This window comes from Theropithecus gelada, chromosome 9 (assembly GCF_003255815.1).
Source record: "Theropithecus gelada isolate Dixy chromosome 9, Tgel_1.0, whole genome shotgun sequence".
In the NCBI taxonomy this organism is placed as follows: Eukaryota; Metazoa; Chordata; class Mammalia; order Primates; family Cercopithecidae; genus Theropithecus; species Theropithecus gelada.
The window spans coordinates 58,737,269-58,755,091 of record NC_037677.1 but is presented as its reverse complement, the minus strand read 5'-3'; the positions used below and the strand labels follow the sequence as shown (position 1 = coordinate 58,755,091).

The 17,823-nt window shown below is 54.5% G+C and overlaps 1 protein-coding gene across 2 annotated transcripts; it reads right to left on the bottom strand.

Moving 5' to 3' along the window:
• Positions 1 to 2,582: 2,582 nt before the first annotated feature.
• On the bottom strand, positions 2,583 to 4,640 carry COMTD1 (catechol-O-methyltransferase domain containing 1). 2 transcript variants are annotated; one of them, XM_025395758.1, is made up of 7 exons: positions 4,415 to 4,640; positions 4,166 to 4,293; positions 3,821 to 3,926; positions 3,614 to 3,732; positions 3,492 to 3,546; positions 3,173 to 3,306; positions 2,583 to 2,831 (listed from the first exon to the last, which is right to left on the bottom strand). In XM_025395758.1, the coding sequence occupies exons 1-7, from the start codon at positions 4,506 to 4,508 to the stop codon at positions 2,679 to 2,681; spliced, it is 789 nt and encodes a 262-aa protein (XP_025251543.1). In that variant the 5' UTR covers positions 4,509 to 4,640; the 3' UTR covers positions 2,583 to 2,678. The 2 variants fall into 2 exon arrangements, with proteins under 2 accessions (XP_025251543.1, XP_025251542.1); XM_025395757.1 differs by having other exon boundaries at positions 2,583 to 2,999; positions 4,415 to 4,587.
• Between the last annotated feature and the right edge of the window lie 13,183 nt (positions 4,641 to 17,823).

The following is a 17,823-nucleotide window of genomic DNA, read 5'->3' as shown; positions in this document are numbered from 1 at the left end:
ATTGCCCTGCATAACTGAAAGGAAAAAGAAGGTGCTGAAAAGATACACAAACACACCATACCCCTGTGAGCTACTGCTAGGAAAATAAAGTAGGCCCTGGTTTGGTGCGATGGTGTTAGGCGTACAGAAGAGGAGTAAGTTGTAGACAGTAAGGGTAACCTGTGGGACTCTGAGAGATCATTACTCATTTCCTTCTAGGCAGACATTGAAAGGTGGGTATAGGTAGGAGACCAGAGGCAACCCCTTTTGGCTGTGTAGCATTGGCCTTCATCTGGGTACGAATGAGACATTAATAGGTGGTTCTGATTGGAAAAGCAGGAAAGAGCAAGTTTTCTGATAGGAGATAATTGGAATGATACGATTAAAGGCTGGAGAAGATTTGTTCAACAAATCTGTAATAGTAGACCTGAAGAATGGTAGAACCTGAGTGATAAGAAATGGGTAAGAAAATGAAAGGACTCATCACCCAAGAAGTGATACATGCTACAAACTTTTGAGATTGAGAAGAAGCTGGTGAGAAACCAGAGCTCAAGCAAGCTGTCCACACAGGAGGGTTGGGGAAATGAAGACCCCTGTGGTCCCACTTTGTCCTAGGGGACTGGCTTGAATGGCCCATGTGAATCATGGTTCTCTGAAAGGCCCTCTCCAGACAGACATGACTTAAGGGACAGAAGGTTAGAATTTGAGTCAGCCTGAGTCAGGTAAGAGGAGAAACATGAAAAGATGTCCATGCAGGCTAGGCCTGAAAGCAACTCTTACAGTGTAAAGTAGACCCACAGGTAACTAATCACTGCTGGTGGTCCTCTAAAGGGAAAAATCCTAGTCATGGGGACTGCTGCCCCTTAGCTAACAGGTGGCCCTTTATTGGGCAGTGGCTACAGTAATTTAGACTGAGGTGTGGCACAAGTGAGTTAGCTGGCTGTCAAGGATCTGCTTAGAGTAAATTGAACCTATTCACTCATGTGCATCCTAATATGCTTTCATGAGTTAGAAAAGTGTAGGTTTCCAGCCATGGTCCTGTGTAGTGTCCAAAATGCAAAGTGTGTCCCAGGAGCTGTGAGGTCATGTGGCTTTTTTTTTTTTTTCCTTTGAGACGGAGTCTCGCGCTCTTGCCCAGGCTGGAGTGCAGTGGTGCGATCTCGGCTCACTGCAAGCTCTGCCTCCCGGGTTCACGCTTCTCCTGCCTCAGCCTCCCGAGTAGCTGGGACTACAGGCGCCCGCCACCTCGCCCGGCTAATTTTTTTGTATTTTTTTTTTAGTAGAGACGGGGTTTCACCGTGTTAGCCAGGATGGTCTCGATCTCCTGACCTCGTGATCCACCCGTCTGGGCCTCCCAAAGTGCTGGGATTACAGGCTTGAGCCACCGCACCCGGCCTTTTCTTTTCTTTTTAGACGAGTCTCACTCTGTTGCTCAGGCTGGAGTGCAGTGGTGCAGTCTGGGCTCACTGCAACCTCCGCCTCCTGGGTTCAAGCAATTCTGCCTCAGCCTCCCCAGTAGCTGGGATTACAGGTGTGTACCACCACACCTGTCTAATTTCTGTATTTTTAGTAGAGACCAGGTTTCACCATGTTGACCAGGCTGGTCTCGAACTCGTGACCTCAAATGATCCACCTGCTTCAACCTCCCAAAGTGCTAGGATTACAGGCATGAGCCACTGCACTCAGCCTCATGTAGCTCTTTAGCCTTGCTTCCAGCAGTCTCCAGGGACACTTCCCATCACCGAGGCTTACCAGGTAGTGACAAAGGCTGCTTGAATTCCAGGCTAATGCCACTTATGCCTGAGGCAGTGTCAGTGGAAAGAATTTGACCTTCATCTGTCAGTGGAGATAAGATCTATGAGGTTGGGGAGATTTAAATGAGGAGCAGAGCACCTGGGTCGAAAGTGCTCCATAAGGCCTGGTTCCTTCTCCACCTCACCTCATAGGCAGATGGTTCAGGAAAGCCTGAAGTTCTCTTCATCCTCTAGGGAGTGTGGTAACAACTGCTGTACCTGTAGGCTTGTTTGCTTCACGCCTCCCTGGCCAATGATCCCCCTCACTTTCCTTCAGAATTTCAAGGAGACAGCGGGATACTCAAGTCAACCCCGAGGGCCTCAGGTCCAGGCCAACTGACCTGGCTCTCAGAGGTGATGTTCCCCTACCAGGGCCTCCACTGGAGAGGTGAGGCTGGGGAGCTGACTGTGCTGTGAAGATATGAGCAAGCCGCCAGCAGAACTGGCATCACCTACAAAAGCACACAAGTGACACCCGTGGGCACCTGCAATCCTCTTTCCTGTTGTCAGACACCATAGTGGCCCTCCACCAGTCCCCAGCTTCACGGAACCAGAGCTTCGCCTGCCCTGAGGGAGAGATGTAGGAGGGAGACAAGCCTGAGGAGCTGGGGTCTCTGGCCATTACATGTGGCCAGGCCAATTAAAACTTCATAACCTGTCTCCTGCCAGCTGGAGGTACCTGCAGTAGGGCCACAGACCTGGCGCCAGGGAGGGGACAAACCTCAAGGCCCCTTTCACTGAAGGAGCTATCTGTGCTGGGCCTTCCCTCCCTTCCCCATCCACCAGCGCCACACACGGAGGCTCAGGAGGTCGTGTGTCCCAGCCCCACTTTATTTTCGAATTTAAAACTCAGGGTCAATTCCTGGGGTTCCCAGGCAACCCTCCCTCGCTCACTAGGGGCCAGCCCTAGATCTTGAAGGCCAAGGTGAGGCCATCGCCCAGGGGCAGGAGGCTGATGTAGACCCTGACGTCCCGCCGGATGCGTTCGTTTAGGTTTCGCACACACTCGGCCGCCACGTCCCCTTTCGGAGGTTGCAGCACCTTCCCGCGCCACAGGACCTGCGGGAGGGCGGGGCCAACCGGGCCGTGGGAGGCGGGGCTTCGGAGGGAGGTGCCCGGGCGGAAGGCGGTGCCTCGGAGGGAGGCGGGGTCTCGGAGGGAGGTGCCCAGGCAGGAGGCGGGGCCTCGGAGGGAGGTGCCCAGGCGGGAGGTGACCAGAGCCGGAGACTGAGAACCAAAGCGGAGGAAAGCCTGGGTACCTACTGGGGCCGGAGCCCCGCAGGGGGTGGAGCCTATGTGACTGGACTGGGTGCGGCTTTGGGGTATAAGAGGAGTCAAGGAAAAAGATGGGGACCCGCCCCAAGAGGGTGCTTTCTCCTCCCCCGCAGTGGATCCCTTACTCTGAGGACGGCGAGGATGCCTCCGGGTCGCAGCAGCTGCAGGCAGCGCTCGTAGTAGGCAGCGCAGTTCTCCTTGTCCGCATCCACCACGGCCACGTCGAAGGTGCCGGCCTCGCCCGCCGCCAGCAGTTCGTCTTGCAGCGGGAGGGAGGGCAGGTGCGGCTGAGTCCGCGGCCCGGGCGTCCCTAAGGCCCCTCCCAGGCCGGCCCGGGCGCTGTGATAGCCAGCCGTGCCCTTAACCCGCAGGCCTAGTCACAGCTCGGCCACACAGCGACCTCGTTTGCAATGGCCACAAAACCCTTCCCGCTTCGGTGCTCACCCAGGGTCTGCAGGGCGGGCTTCAGCCGGAGGTCGATCTTGTGCTCCGCCTCGGCCTACGGAGGAAGCGGGTCAGCCGTTGCGCCCTCGCCTGGGGCTGCGGGGCTACGCGCGGGCGCTCACCTGCCTCCACAGGGGCCGCCCCAGCTCCGGGGGCTGCGCTTCCACCTCGCAGGTCACCACGCGCCCGTCTGCGGGCAGCGCCAGGGCCAGGGCCAGGGCAGAGTAGCCCGTGAAGGTGCCTGGGACCAGAACACAGACGGGCTCAGAGCAGAGTAGGGGCCGGCCCAGAAACCTCGGCCCTCCGGGATCCCGGCCGCGTGCCCCTACCCAGGTCCAGCGCCTTCTTGGCCTGGATGAGCCGCGCCAGGTTGGCCAAGAGCTGGGCCTGCTCGCAGGTCATCATGGAATCCCCCTGCGGCTGCTCCAGGGTCAGCTGCGTGAAAGAAGGTGTCACCAGCCATGCCGGTCACCCACCTTCGCCCTGGGGTCCCAAACTCCCAGGAGCGCGGTTCTGGGCGTGGCCTGGGGGACAGACCCTCCAGGAACGCCCACCGCACCCGGCCCGGGGAAGCCGGAAGCCCAGAGAGCCACGGCCCAGCCCAAGGTCACACAGCCACGTGGGACCCGCAGGGCCCGAGAGGGACGCCCGTTCCCGTCCCGCGCCCTGCTGACCAGCCTCAGGCTTCGCAGCGCCGGGTGCTCCCGCATGGAGCGGCTCAGAAGATACTGCCACAGCGGGCTGTCCTCGGGGGGAAGAAGGCACTGCTCTCGCCGGCCTCGCCATGGGGGGCACCGCCTTCCTGCCAGGGAGAAGATATTGGATCAGGGTACAGGGCTCTGCGGCCACAGGGGTTAACCTGAGCCACGCCGCGCCCTCCTTTGCGCCCGCCCACCCGCCCGCCGGGACAGGGTCCTGCTCACCCAGGAAGAGGCCAGTGGCGAAGGCCGCGCCCAGCGCGGCTGAGCCCAGGGCCAGCGCGGCGGGCACGGAGAGCCGGGGCACCGGCTGGGTCATGGCGCGGGCAGGAGGCGGCGGGAGGCAATGGCAGGTCACGTGCGCTGGAGCTCCTGGGACACGTCTCGGATTCGCGGGCCCGCCGGGCTCCACCTTGTCTGGGCACTGCCCGCGGAGCAGTGGTCTCGGGCATCATCTGGCGGCCACACAGCCTTACTGCAAGCCCTGCCCGATAGAGCCGGGCGCGATCTGGTGGCCGCGCCGGGAACTGCGCCCCTGCGGGCAGCAGGCAAGCGCTGGATCTGAATTTTCCCGCCTTTGCCCGCAGTCCAGGGGCCTGCGTCCATTGCTCCTCCTGCCAATGCTTTTTCTCCTCGCCACTATTTATTCTGAGGCCCCTTGGGGCATATGTGGATTGTGTATGGAGGGCGCCAGTGTAAATTACAAGATAGTCACAAGTACAAGAGATACAGATTAAAGGGGGAAGGTCTCCCGAAGGCCTCCCGGGCAAGATGCCCCAAAGCATCAGGCTGAAGGAGTGAGGGACCTGGTTTGAGGGCACGCAGCCTCGAGCTGGGGTTCAGGAGCCCTGGGGTGGGCCTGTGGAACTGAGACCATATTCTTAGCTGTTAAAATCCTGCCTTTGGGGGCCAGATAGATATGAGCGTCTGATCTTGGGCCTGCCAGTCTCTCTGAGCCTCAGTTTCCTTCCTGTAAAATGAGGCCCACAATCTTACCATAAAAGGCACCAGATCCCACAGCTTCGCACACAGTAGCACAATACATAAGTGGCAGCCGCTGTTATGTTTGTAGGTTGGAAGACATCTTGAGGAGAAAGCCAGTGAAGCTCCCTTGCAAGGTTGTTCTGCTGAAACAGTCCGGAGAGCACTGATTGAACCCCTACCATGCGCCAAACTCCGGAGGAGGTGAAAGACAGTCTTTTTTTTTTTTGTCTGGGTCTCGCTCTGTCACCCAGGCTGGAGTGCAGTGGCACAATCAAGTCTCACTGCAACCTCCACCTCCCAATTCAAGCGATTTTCCTGCCTCAGCCTCTGGAGTAGCTGGGACTACAGGCACGCACCCCCACACGCTGCCAATTTTTGTATTTTTTTGTAGAGACGGGTTTTGCTATGTTAGCCAGGCTGGTCTCGAACTCCTGGCCTCAAGTGATCTGTTTGCCTCGGCCTTCCAAAGTGCTGGGATTACAGGCCTAAGCCATGGTGCCTGGCCTTGTTCTTTTTCTTTTTTTGGCAAGGTCTCTGGCAAGGCTGAAGTGCAGTGTCAAGATTACCGCTTACTGCAGCATCGAGCTCCTGGGCTCAGCAATCCTCTTGCCTCAGCCTCCCAAGTAGCTGGGACCACAGGCAGTCACCATTGTGCCTGGCTAAATTAAAAAAAAAATTTTATTTATTTATTTATTTATTTAAAATTTTTTTTAAGAGAAGGGGTCCAGGCTGGACCCCTTCTATGTTGTCCAGGCTGGTCTTGAACTCGTGGCTTTAAGTGATCTTCCTGCCTCAGCCTCCCAAAGTGCTCGGATTACAGGTGTGAGCCCCCATGCCTGGCCTCTGGTTGGTATTCTTAGTGAAGCTAGTTTCAGAGATGCAGGTCACACAGAACTGGTGGGTGGCCTAAGCTTCATGACTTCTGCCCCTGTGAAATGGGGTTATGAATAGTCCCAACCTCCCAGGGGACCAAATAACAAAATCCAGGCAGAGGACTTACATGGGGTCTGGCACTTAGTCAGCTGTCATGTTACCTTTAAAAGGAGTCAAAGTCCGAAGGGCAGACTGTTATGTTCCTGCTGCTCTGCAGATGTCCCCTGGGGTGGAGGCTGTAAGAATCCTTTTTTTTTTTTTGAGACGGAGTCTTGCTCTGTCGCCTAGGCTGGAGTGCACTGGCGTGTTCTCGGCTCACTGCAACCTCCGCCTGCCCGGTTCAAGCGATTCTCCTGCCTCAGCCTCCTGAGGAGCTGGGACTGTAAGCGCCCGCCACCATGCCCAGCTAATTTTTGTACTTTTAGTAGAGAGGGAGTTCACCATATTGGCCAGGCTGGTCTCGAACTCCTGACCATGTGATCCGCCGCTTTGGCCTCCCAAGTGCTAGGATTACAGGCGTGAGCCACCGCACCTGGCCAAGAGTCCATTTTAACAACGCTGACTAGGCATTGAAATCCACTGGGGGGTATCCCAGGCAGGGGCTAAGCCTGAGCAAGGCCCAGAGGCCGGCTTGTTGAGGGGTTAATGAGAGAGTGGCTTGGCTGAGGATGAAGGCCAGAAACTTGGAGTCATCTGAGCTGCAGGAACCTTGGGCCTAGTGGAGGCAAGGAAGGAGGAGGCGAAGCTCTGTGGGGAGGCTCCGGGCTGGAGGGCAGGGCCTCTAATCAGAGATGGGGTGGGGCTGGTTCTTAGACCAATCGCCGGCAGCCCCAGGAGCACACGGCTGTGTGGGGGCAGAGCCTGCCGTCTCCGTGCCCGGGTGCCCTTTCGGCCCTCCTGGGACTTGCCACCGGGCCAGCAGCCCTGCTCAAGGACAAGCTTCTTGCCCTTTACTCTTTTGCCCTCTACATCTTGCTTGGCCTCTAACTTGACTGTGAGCCTCTTTCTGCAGGGTAAGGACTGAGGATGCTGGTCTCTCCTTCCCAGGACTGAGCACACAGCAGGCGCTAAATAAATGCTCTTGAATAGAGTCCTGGCGCTGCCCGGCGCTCCTTGCTGCCAGGAGTAAAAATAGTAACAGCAGGACCCCTTTATTGAAGACCTGCGGGGCACCAGACACAATGCTTCCAGGATCCGGGGACGGCTGTGATCTTGTTCCCATTTTCCAAGCAGGAAAGCTCAGAGACCACCGCCCAGACCCCCCAGCCAATAGAGGAAACGCGCCTACCGCTCCCCTGTACCCTTGGACCCAGGGGGAACAGGCCTTCCTGGCTCCACTGCTGGGACGAGAGCCCTGCACTCAGGTGGGGCCGGGGAAGGCCCTCTCCCTTCAGCCCAGGGGTCCAGGTTGCAGCAGGCCCCCAGCTCACACTGTAACTCCCTCCCACAGCCTGGCTTTAGGCCGGAGCCGTGGAGGTTGAGGGGGAGCGGGTGGGGAGGGGAGGCATGTCACCATATATCCCCGTCAGATTAAAAAACTAATTTGAAAAGATTAATGTATTCCATTCTTGTTACACTGGCTGTGATACCTCTGGGCCTGCGGCCGCTCTGCTTCCTGATTATTGAATTTTTATGGCCTGGTAATTAATTGCAGATTCCCTGTTTTGTTCTATTTCTTTTTCTCTGACATTTTAATTTCAACAAAAAGCAGTGGTCTCCATGCAGGTTCTCTCTGGAGATCCTAATGGTCTATAAAACAGAATGACTTATAGACGTGGCACCCACTTCAGTTGGCGAGCGATTGTTTGAAACCTTGCTGATCATGCAAAATTTAATTTTTCCACCTCCCTCCCCTTTTTGCTACTCATTTCTTGTCTCTTGCATTGCGGCACCAGCATCTCAGCTCACCATGAAGTGAGCAGTGTTGCCTCCGAATCTGTTCTAGGGCTTTTTCCTAGAAGCCTGGGGGATGAAGACAGAGTGGGTTTTGATTCTTCTCCTGGCAGTGGGCCTGGTAGTGGGTGGGGTGGGGGGCTGAGCCTCCCTAAAAGGCCATGTGGATGTGGGCAGCAGCCCCCAGGGGAGGGAATGGGCAGGGGAGGTCATTTTCACCTGTCTCAGGTGCCTTCTGGCCAAATGCCATTGCCCCATTAAGCACCAAGGAACCTGAAGCCTCATCAGGGCAGAGAAAATGGGCATCAGCACCTGCACTTACACCCCCACCAGGCAGAGAGGGAGCCAGTTCAGGCTGAGTGGACTGAGGCAGACAGATGCAGATAGCCTGACAGTCTTAGCTGAACAGGGTCACTGGGAACAGCTGTCCACACAAACAGGTCTGGAAGAGACCCTTGAGTTTCCATCCTAGTGGCCCCACTCCTATTTCTCATAGCCCTGCTAGCATCACACAGGCTGGCTGCTGTCGCCTGGGATCTCCTGAGACTGAGCAGGGCAGGAGGCAGAAGGGTAAGGTCATAGAATCAATCGTAAGGGATTGGCGTTCAGATGTCTTTTGGGTCCAGGGAGGTGAAGTAAGTGGGGGGAGATAATAGGGGGTAGTGGGGACTGGAGCACTCCAGAGTTCACCCTTCACCAGGGGACATGGTGGCCACTTGGCTTTAGCCTTGGATGCCAAGTGGGAAGATGGGCCCAGTATGGCCAGAGCTTCCAATTCCCCAACAGAGTTTGGCAATATGGCTTTCAGTGTGAAACTTCACATTTTAAACATCGGGGTGTGTGTGTGTGTGTGTGTGTGTGTGTGTTTAAACACTGTTGGCCAAACTGAACACATCTTTTTTTTTTTTTATTTATTTTTTTGAGTTGTAGTCTTGTTCAGTCGCCCAGGCTGGAGTGCAGTGGCGCGATCTCGGCTCACTGCAACCTCTGCCTTGCCTGCCAGGTTCACACCATTATCCTGCCTCAGCCTCAGTCCGAGTAGTTGGGACTATAGCGCCTGCCACTATGCCCGGCTAATTTTTTGTATTTTTAGTAGAAATGGGGTTTCACCATGTTAGCCAGGATAGTCTTGATCTCCTGACCTCGTGATCTGCCCATCTCAGCCTCCCAAAGTGCTGGGGGATTACAGGCGTGAGCCACCACGCCCGGCCTGAACATGTCTTTGAGCTTCATGTCTGCTCTGGCTCATGAGGCACCAGTTTCCTCTGACTCTGATCATGAATGAGAGAAGTTAGGGCATGAAGTGGAGTCCCCTAGAGTGAGAAGGGCCTCAGTGGCCAGCAGACCAGCGCCGATGTCTGGGTGAGGTCTGCTGGGCTCCCTGAGGAGAACACTACCTTTTACCTAAGATGTCACAGGAGGCAGGGCTTTGACTCCAGGGGCTTTAGGACGGTTCAGGCCGAATGCACTGACACAGGTAGACACAGACAGATGGCGACTTGGGGGCTCCTGGAGCTCCTCACATGAGCTGGGAGCATGAGGGGGCCACAGTCTGGTCCCACCTCCTCTGTGCTGAGATACTGGGGAGCTGACCCTGGCAGTGCCTCTCGTGACTCACTTTCCTCATCTGGAGAGGCTGAATGGGAAAGCCACAGCGTGGGCTTTAGAACAGATGAACTTGGGTTCAAGCATCTGCCCCACCACTCACTTTGCAGCTGAGTAAGCTCAGGGTTTCTGAGAAACTCTAGAAAACTAGGAAATGGGCACGAACCTTCTGTCTTCGTTTTCCATTGCCGTACAACAAATTGCCATAAAGTTAGTAGCTTAAAACAAAACCCACTTGTTATCTCGCAGAGCGTAGGTCAGAAGTCTGACAAGGCTGGTTGGATTCTCTGCTCAGGGTCTCACCAGGTTCAAGACAAAATTCTCCCCTGGGGCTGTGGGGCCTCTTCCAAGCTCACCAATTGGTGGCAAAATTCAGTTCCTTGTTCTGAAACCCTTCCATCTTCAAGGCCAGCAGAGGCACCTGGCAACTTTCTGGTGCTCCCAATTGCTGTCTTCCTCTTTTGCTTATTTTTATTTATTTATTTTTTTGAGACTGTGTCTCTGTCACCCAGGCTGGAGTGTACTGGCACAATCTCAGCTCACTGCAACTTCTGCCTCCCAGGTTCCAGTGATTCTCCTGCCTCAGCCTCTCGAGTAGCTGGGATTACAGGTATGTACCACCACGGCCAGTAAACTTTTTATTAGTAGGAACGGGGTTTCACCATATTGACCAGGCTGGTCTCGAACTCCTGACCTCAGGTGATCCACCCACCTTGGCTTCCCAAAGTGCTGGCATTACAGGTGTGAGCCACAGCGCCCGGCCCCTCTTTTGCTTTTAAGGGCCCCTGTGATTACATTGGGCCCACTCAGATAATTCAGGATAATCTCCCTATTTTAAGGGAGCTGCCTAGTAAACTTGGTTATGTCTTTGAAGTCCCACACCTGTAACCCCAGCACTTTGGGAGGCCAAGATGGGAGGATCACTTGAGGCCAGGAGTTAGTGTCTAGCCTGGGCAGCAGAGTGAGACTCCTCTTCTACAAAAAAAAAAAAAAAAAAAAATAGCTGGGTGTGGTGGTGCATACCTCTAGTCCCAACTACTCAAGAGGGTGAGGTGGGAGGATTGCTTGAGACTGGGAGGTCGAGGCTGCAGTGAGCTATGGCTACACCACTACACTCAAGCCTGGGTGACAGAGCGAGACCCTGTCTCAAAAAACAAAAAACAGGCCAGGTGCAGTGGCTCATGCCTATAATCCCAGCATGTTGGGAGGCTAAAGCACGCAGATCACTTGTGCTCAGGAGTCCGAGACCAGCCTAGGCAACATGGTCAAACCTCATCTCTACTAAAAATATGAAAACTAGCTAATCATGGTGACACACACCTGTAATCCCAGTTACTCGGGAGGCTGAGGCATGAGAATTGCTTGGACCCGGAAGGCAGAGGTCGCAATGAGCCGAGATGGTGCCACTGCCCTCCAGCCTGGGCGACAGAGTGAGACAATGTCTCAAACAAAATAACCAAACAACACAAACAAGAGTGTGACATTGGTGGCAGAGATTATGGGGTCAAAATTCTGCCTGCTCCAGCCTCCAACTGCTTGGAATGATTGAAAAGGTGAAAATACCCCACCTTCATCCCGTCCCCTATCATTGAGAAGTGCTGGTATTAGACATTTAAATACATGGTCCCTGCTCCTGCACTAATGCACTGGGTGGTGGGAATGCTCCTCCTAGCAACCCTCTAAGGGAGCTAGCATAGTCTCCCCATCTTGCAGATGTGCACACCAAGATCCCAGCCATCAGGGAACATAGGCGGCAGAGCCAAGATGTGAACCTCTCTCTGTCTCAGCTTCACATAAACGCTTGTCATCTCACCATTGGCCCAAATCCAGGGCTCCTGAATCGTTTGGAAATTTAGTTCTTCTGGGAGGCACCCACCATGTACCAGCAATACACATGTGATGCAGCTTCTCTGGCTCAATTCTGTCGTGGCACATAGGTGTTAATGGGAGTCCCCACAGGATGACTTACATGGGTGTATTTTCTGGTTGTGCTGTTTTTTCGTCTTTCTTATCTGGAGGTGGCTAGGGATGCATATCACAGCCACTCGTTGGTTCTGCTGGACACCTCAGCTGATTCTCAGGCATCTTCCAGTGGTAGAAACTTCATGGGGCTCTTTGAGAAATAAGAGGGCCAGGCGCGGTGGCTCAAGCCTGTAATCCTAGCACTTTGGGAGGCCGAGACGGGCGGATCACGAGGTCAGGAGATCGAGTCCATCCTGGCTAACATGGTGAAACCCCGTCTCTACTAAAAATACAAAAAATTAGCCGGGTGCGGTGGCGGGCGCCTGTAGTCCCAGCTACACGGGATGCTGAGGCAGGAGAATGGCTGAACCCAGGAGGCGGAGCTTGCAGTGAGCCGAGATTGCGCCACTGCACTCCAGCCTGGGAGACAGAGCGAGACTCCTGTCTCAAAAAAAGAAAAGAAAGTCTCCTTGCAGCTTTTTTTTTGTATTTGTTGTTTTGTTTTCCCAGATGGAGTCTCCCGCTGTTGCCCAGGCTGGAGTGCAATGGTGCCATCTCCGCTCACTACAACCTCTGCCTTCTGGGTTCAGGCAATTATCCTGCCTCAGCCTCCTGAGTAGCCGGGGTTACAGGTGCCTGCTACCAAGCTGGACTAATTTTTGTATTTTTAGTAGAGATGGGGTTTCACCATGTTGGCCCGGCTGGTCTTGAACTCCTGACCTCAGATGATCCTCCTGCCTTGGCCTCCCAAACTGCTGGAATTACAGGCATGAGCCACCATGCTCAACCCCCTTGTAGCTCTTATCTCTCCACATTGAGAAGCAGGACTACATTGTGAGTCCCTCTGTGTCCAGAATTGGTGGATTCTTGGTCTCACTGACTTCAAGAATGAAACCACGGACCCTTGCAGTGAGTGTTACAGTTCTTAAAGATGGTGTGTCCGGAGTTTGTTCCTTTAGACATTCAGAGGTGTCTGGAGCTTCTTCCTTCTGGTGGGTTTATGGTCTCGCTGTCAGGAGAGAAGCTGCAGACCTTTGTGGTGTTACAGCTCTTAAAGGCAAGGCGTCTGGAGTTGTTCGTTCTTCCCGGTGGGTTCGTGGTCTCGATGGCTTCAGGAGTGAAACTGCAAACCTTCCTTGTGAGTGTTACAGCTCATAAAGGCAGACGTGGACCCAAAGAGTTAAGCAGCAGCAAGATTTACTGCAAAGAGCTAAAGAACAGAGCTTCCACAGTGTGGGAAGGCACCCAAGTGAGCTGTCGCTGGCTGGCTCCGGTTGCCGCTTGCTGGTTCGGGCAGCCTGCTTTTATTCCCTTATCTGGCCCCACCCACATCCTGCGGATTGGTCCATTTTACAGAGAGCTGATTGGTCCATTTTACAGAGAACTGATTGGACTGTTTTGACAGAGTGCTGATTGCTGCGTTTACAATTCTTGAGCTAGACACACAGTGCTAGACAGAAAAGTTCTCCAAGTCCCCACTAGGTTCGCTAGATACAGAGTTAGCTAGATACAGAGTACCAATTGGTGTATTTACAAACCTTGAGCTAGACACAGAGTACTGATTGGTGTATTTACAAACCCTGAGCTAGACACAGAGTGCTGATGGGTGCGTTTACGATCCCTTAGCTAGACAGAAAAGTTCCCCAAGTCCCCATCCGGCTCAGGAGCCCAGCTGGCTTCACCTAGTGGATCCTGCACCGGGGCTGCAGGCGGAGCTGCCTGCCAGTCCGGAGCGGCGCCTGCACTCCTCAGCCCTTGGGCTGTTGATGGGACTGGGCGCCACGGAGCAGGGGGCAGCGCCTGTCGGGGAGGCTTGGGCCAGGCGGGAGCCCACCGCAGAGGGGGAGCTCAGACATGGCGGGCTGCAGGTCCTAAGCCCTGTCCCGTGGGGAGGCAGCTAAGGCCTGGCGAGAATTTGAGTGCAGCGCTGTCGGGCCAACGCTGCTGGGGGACCCGGCGCAACCTCCGCAGCTGCTGGCCCGGGTGTTAACTAAGCCCCTTACTGCCCAGAGCCGGCGGCGCCAGCACGCGCGCCTGCCTGCACTCGCACTGGCCCGCGAGCGCCGCGCGCAGCCCCGGTTCCCGCCTGCGCCTCTCCCTCCACACCTCCCCGCAAGCAGAGGGAGGCAGCTCCGGCCTCAGCCAGCCCAGAGAGGGGTTCCCACAGTGCCGTGGCGGGCTGAAGGGCTCCTCAAGCGCCGCCAGAGTGGTCGCCGAGGCCGAGAAGGCGCTGAGAGTGAGGGCTGCTAGCACATTGTCACCTCTCACTTCCTTTCCCCCAAAGAAGATAAAATACACTAGCTTCCACCAATCAGATGCACAAGACTTGGAAGAAAGTACACGTGGGCAAGGTGAACTAGCTGAGCATGGAGGAGAGTGATCTCCCGGCAAGCAGGTATGAGGCAGTGCAGGTGCCTGTTTCCGCTGGGGTGGCTGTGGTGGAGCCTCTACCAAGAGGCAGGCTGTGGCGGTAGCTGTGTTGTAATTAGGACAGTCCTGTGGTGTGATTGGGTGGGGCTCCCGGGCTGTATTGTTCCTGGTTGTGGGTCTTCCAAGTCTGCTTCTCTGGTGCTCCCAGAGTCTGCTGTTTGCAACAAAGTAGAACTTTCTGTTTGTAACAAAGTGAATTCTGTTGTTTGCAATAAAGTAGAATCTGTCCTTTGCCACTGAGTGGCTTCTGTGGTTTATAATTAAAAGCCCTGCCTGGTACACTCCTCTTAATAGAACTCTGAGTCCTGGACCTCCAGCCCACACTGTTACTGTTCACCTCGGAGCCATTCCTCCTCCTGCCTTGCCACCAGGGGCCTGATATTGTTTAAGCAGCAACACATGCAACTCTATGGGGGAACTATGATCAGTCTCAGGCTGCCATAACCGTTGGAGTCCTTTTCCCAAGATACTACTTTCTTACCCTCATAGTTGCTGGGGATGACTGTGTGGTTCATTCCTGGCCACAGATAAAGGGGGGCTTCTCAGAACATTTTTCTTTCTAATAATAAGAAATCCTCTTTTGCTGCTTAGTCTCTTCTTACCTTGAATGGGGTTGTATAAAGATGAAATGCTTGGAGCCATAGCAGCCATCTTGTGGCCATGAGGCAACAGGGTTAAGGATTAAAACCAAACAAACAAAAAACACCGAACAGTGAGGATGGCAAGAGGAAAGACAGTGTGTTGGTTCTCAAAGACATTGTCAAGCCCTTGAACCAACACCAGCAGCATCTACCTCCACACTCTGTTCTGGGAGAAAATGGAGCCCTTTGTGTTTAAGCAATGATTAACTGTATATATACCCTTTCAGTTAAGGCTCAGAGAGCTATCCTAACTGATTCCAGTCCCCAGGTGGTGTGGCCCATACCCACAGGGATGGTTTAGAGTTGGTGCTGGATAACCCTGTTTGCTTTTTCTTCAGGCTAGAGTGGCAGATTCCACAATGAACTTGGAATCATGCCCTGCATGGGCGAAGCCTCTGATTCCTCAGGAGTGAGTTTGCCCAGTCCCCTTGCGGACAGATTCATGGCAAGTCAGTCCCTCCCCATCCTGAGGAGCCCATATGCTAGCCCGGCAGCCCACCCTCACCCTGTGGCAGGCCTGTGGGGTCTCATGGCCCCTCCAGATCTCCCTGTGGGTGAGGTGAGATCCCCACATTCTGCAGGTGAGGCTCTGGCAGGAGAAGTGACTTATCCAAGGTCCCATGGGCAGGGTGTAGGGGCTGGTTCCAGTTTTGTAGGATCCAAGCTTGGGGGTCCCACTCCAGGGGGAGTCTGTCTGTTTGCCCCAGGGCCAGAGGCACAGGGGCTTCTGGGACAGTGGATGACCAGGTGGAGTGGGCACTTCCATGCAGCAAGCTGAAGAGGGCTTGAGGAGGCCTGTGTTCTCCTGGGCCTGAGAAACAGGTTTCTGTTGCAACAGTGCTGTAACAGCCCTGGATCTCCGTGGCTTCCAAAATAACCATTTGCTTTCTCTCTCCTGGTTCAGGAGTCGGCTGGCATGGTTTTGCTTCAAGTCGTGGGTCCAGATCATCTGCGGAGCAGCAGAGACCTGGGGATGCTCTTGCCTGGTAGGCAGCGCAAGCATGAGAGGCAACCACACAGGTGCATTGAAAGCCCCTGCCTGCGCCAAGTCTGCTGAAGTTCCATTGGCCAAAGCCACTCACTTGGCCAAGCCTGTAGTATCAGGGTGAGTGACTGTGTTCTACCCCCTCTGTGGGGTGGCCCTGCAAGGCCACCTTTGTAATCCTATTACAGGTAGAGGAGTGAAAGGTCAGGATAAACAATCCACTCTAATGGGTCCCACATGCTCCGCGGTGACCCCAAAGCCACAGTAACACCCTAACCCCACCTACACCATTGGGCAGGATCTCCTCAGGGCAGGGGGGCAGGGGTGCTGCCTCACACAGGAGCTGCCTTCAGGTCTGCCTGGCCCCAGGGCCTCTGCAAATCCATTCTTGCTCAATTCCTAAGGGTTCAGGGTTTCCCATCTTGCCTCCCATCAGCTCTGGGAAGCCAAAGACTCCTTCTATTTCTCAGAGGAAGAACTTGAAGTTCAGGGAGCCAGGAGATTGCAGGGCAGACCCCCTGCCCAACCCCCACTGCCATCCTGAGCCCAGCAGGGAGGTGCTGAGTGGTCAGGCTCGCCTCCCTGAGCACCTGCCTCCTGGGAGGGACACACTCCCAGCCACTTGCCCCTTTCCTCCATGCCACCCCCACGCTCAGCCTATGCCCTCCCCACAGAGACCAGGGAAATGCAGCCATGGACTTCAGGGTGCAGCCTGCCCTGCTCCAGGGACCTCTCAGCTCTTGTTTGCATTTGGCAGCCCCTGAGCTGGCCTGGGGACAGATTTTTATTTGCCTTGCTCAGGGTTTTGTTTGTTTCAATGGAGCCAACACTAAACAGTCAGATTTCACAAAGAATTCAGATTTAATTTCTATTCCTTTTGAAACAGTGAAAGATTTGCCTACATGGGACCCACTTAGCTGCAGAGCAGGTCGCTGGGGCTGCATGGTGCCCCACCCCCCGCTCAGATGGGTTAAGGGCCCTTGCCCCAGTCCCCACCACTCTCTGCTGCCTCACACCCAAACAACTTCACTAATTTTCTATATTGGTCTTTATGCTGCTGGCATGTGAGCTGTAACCTCTGATTTAATCCAGTCCCCAGAGGCCCAGAGAGGGGAGACTCCTGTTTGGGCTCCATGGCCAGTCAGAATACCTTATTTCTCTTTCTCTCTTCCCAAGAACTTCATCTGGATCCCTCCTGCGGATTCCAACCCAGAGGCCCAGTCTCTATTTCCTGCCCCCAGTGGCTCAGGCTAGGGGCTTTCTCTCCAGGCAAAGCTGTTTGTGTCCTGGCTTAATGAAGCTCTCTGGCATTGCTGCCCCAAGGGTACACTCACCTGAGGAAAAAGTCCAGACTGAGAGGAAGCTCTGGGAGACATGAGGGGCAAGGAGGCTCATATCCCTGAGCTATACAGAGAAGCCCTGCAGATGTTTAAAATTGGATCATTGGCTGGGCACGGTGGCTCATGCCTGTAATCCAAGCATGTTGGAGAGCTGAGGTGGGTGAATCACCTGAGGTCAGGAATTCAAGACCATCCTGGCCAACATGGTGAAACCCCATTTCTACTAAAAATACAAAAATTAGCCAGGTGTGGTGGTGCACACCTGCAGTCTCAGCTACCCAGGAGGCTGAGGCAGGAGAATCATTTGAACCCAGGAGGCACAGGTTGCAGTGAGCCGCGATTATGCTACTGCAACCCAGCCTGGGTGACAGAGTGAGACTCTGTATCAAGAAAAAAAATAAATAAAATAAATGAAATAAAATAGTATCATAACAGCTGACACAAATATGACACTTCCTGTGTACCAGCCACTTCTTGTGACACCTTATTCCCCGTGGGATGAGGCTTTATATTAACCCACTTACTCCTCAAGCCAGCCCTGTAAGGGGAGTGGTACCACTTTTATCCCTGTCTTACAGAGGAGAAAACTGAAGCATAGAGAGGTTAAGCCACTTGCCCCAAGTTGCACAGCTTATAGGTGGTAGAGTAGGGATTCGAACCCAGATCCTCTGGTTTGGTTCCTAACCACTGAACCATTCTGGAGGACATGCCATCCTCAACATGTGGCTTCTCATTGAGTAACATAGCTGCTTGAGCTCCGGCCTTACACCTCACTCCAGTTTTCAGTGAAAAGGAAGGGACCACACAGGACTCACCCCTTCCTTTAAGGATCCTTGCTGAAAGTCTCACAGGAAGCTCCTGCTTGCCTCCCTTTGACCGACATTTAGTCACACAGTAACACCTCAGCCAAGAAAAGGTCTT

Excerpts from the sequence above, each read along its gene's own strand:
- COMTD1 (XM_025395757.1), bottom strand. The coding sequence starts at position 4,508 with ATGACCCAGCCGGTGCCCCGGCTCTCCGTGCCCGCCGCGCTGGCCCTG. Across the intron at positions 4,294-4,414 it reads CGCCACTGGCCTCTTCCTGG|GAAGGCGGTGCCCCCCATGG; the intron begins GTGAGCAGGACC and ends TCTCCCTGGCAG. Across the intron at positions 3,927-4,165 it reads CGCTGCGAAGCCTGAGGCTG|CTGACCCTGGAGCAGCCGCA; the intron begins GTCAGCAGGGCG and ends TCTTTCACGCAG.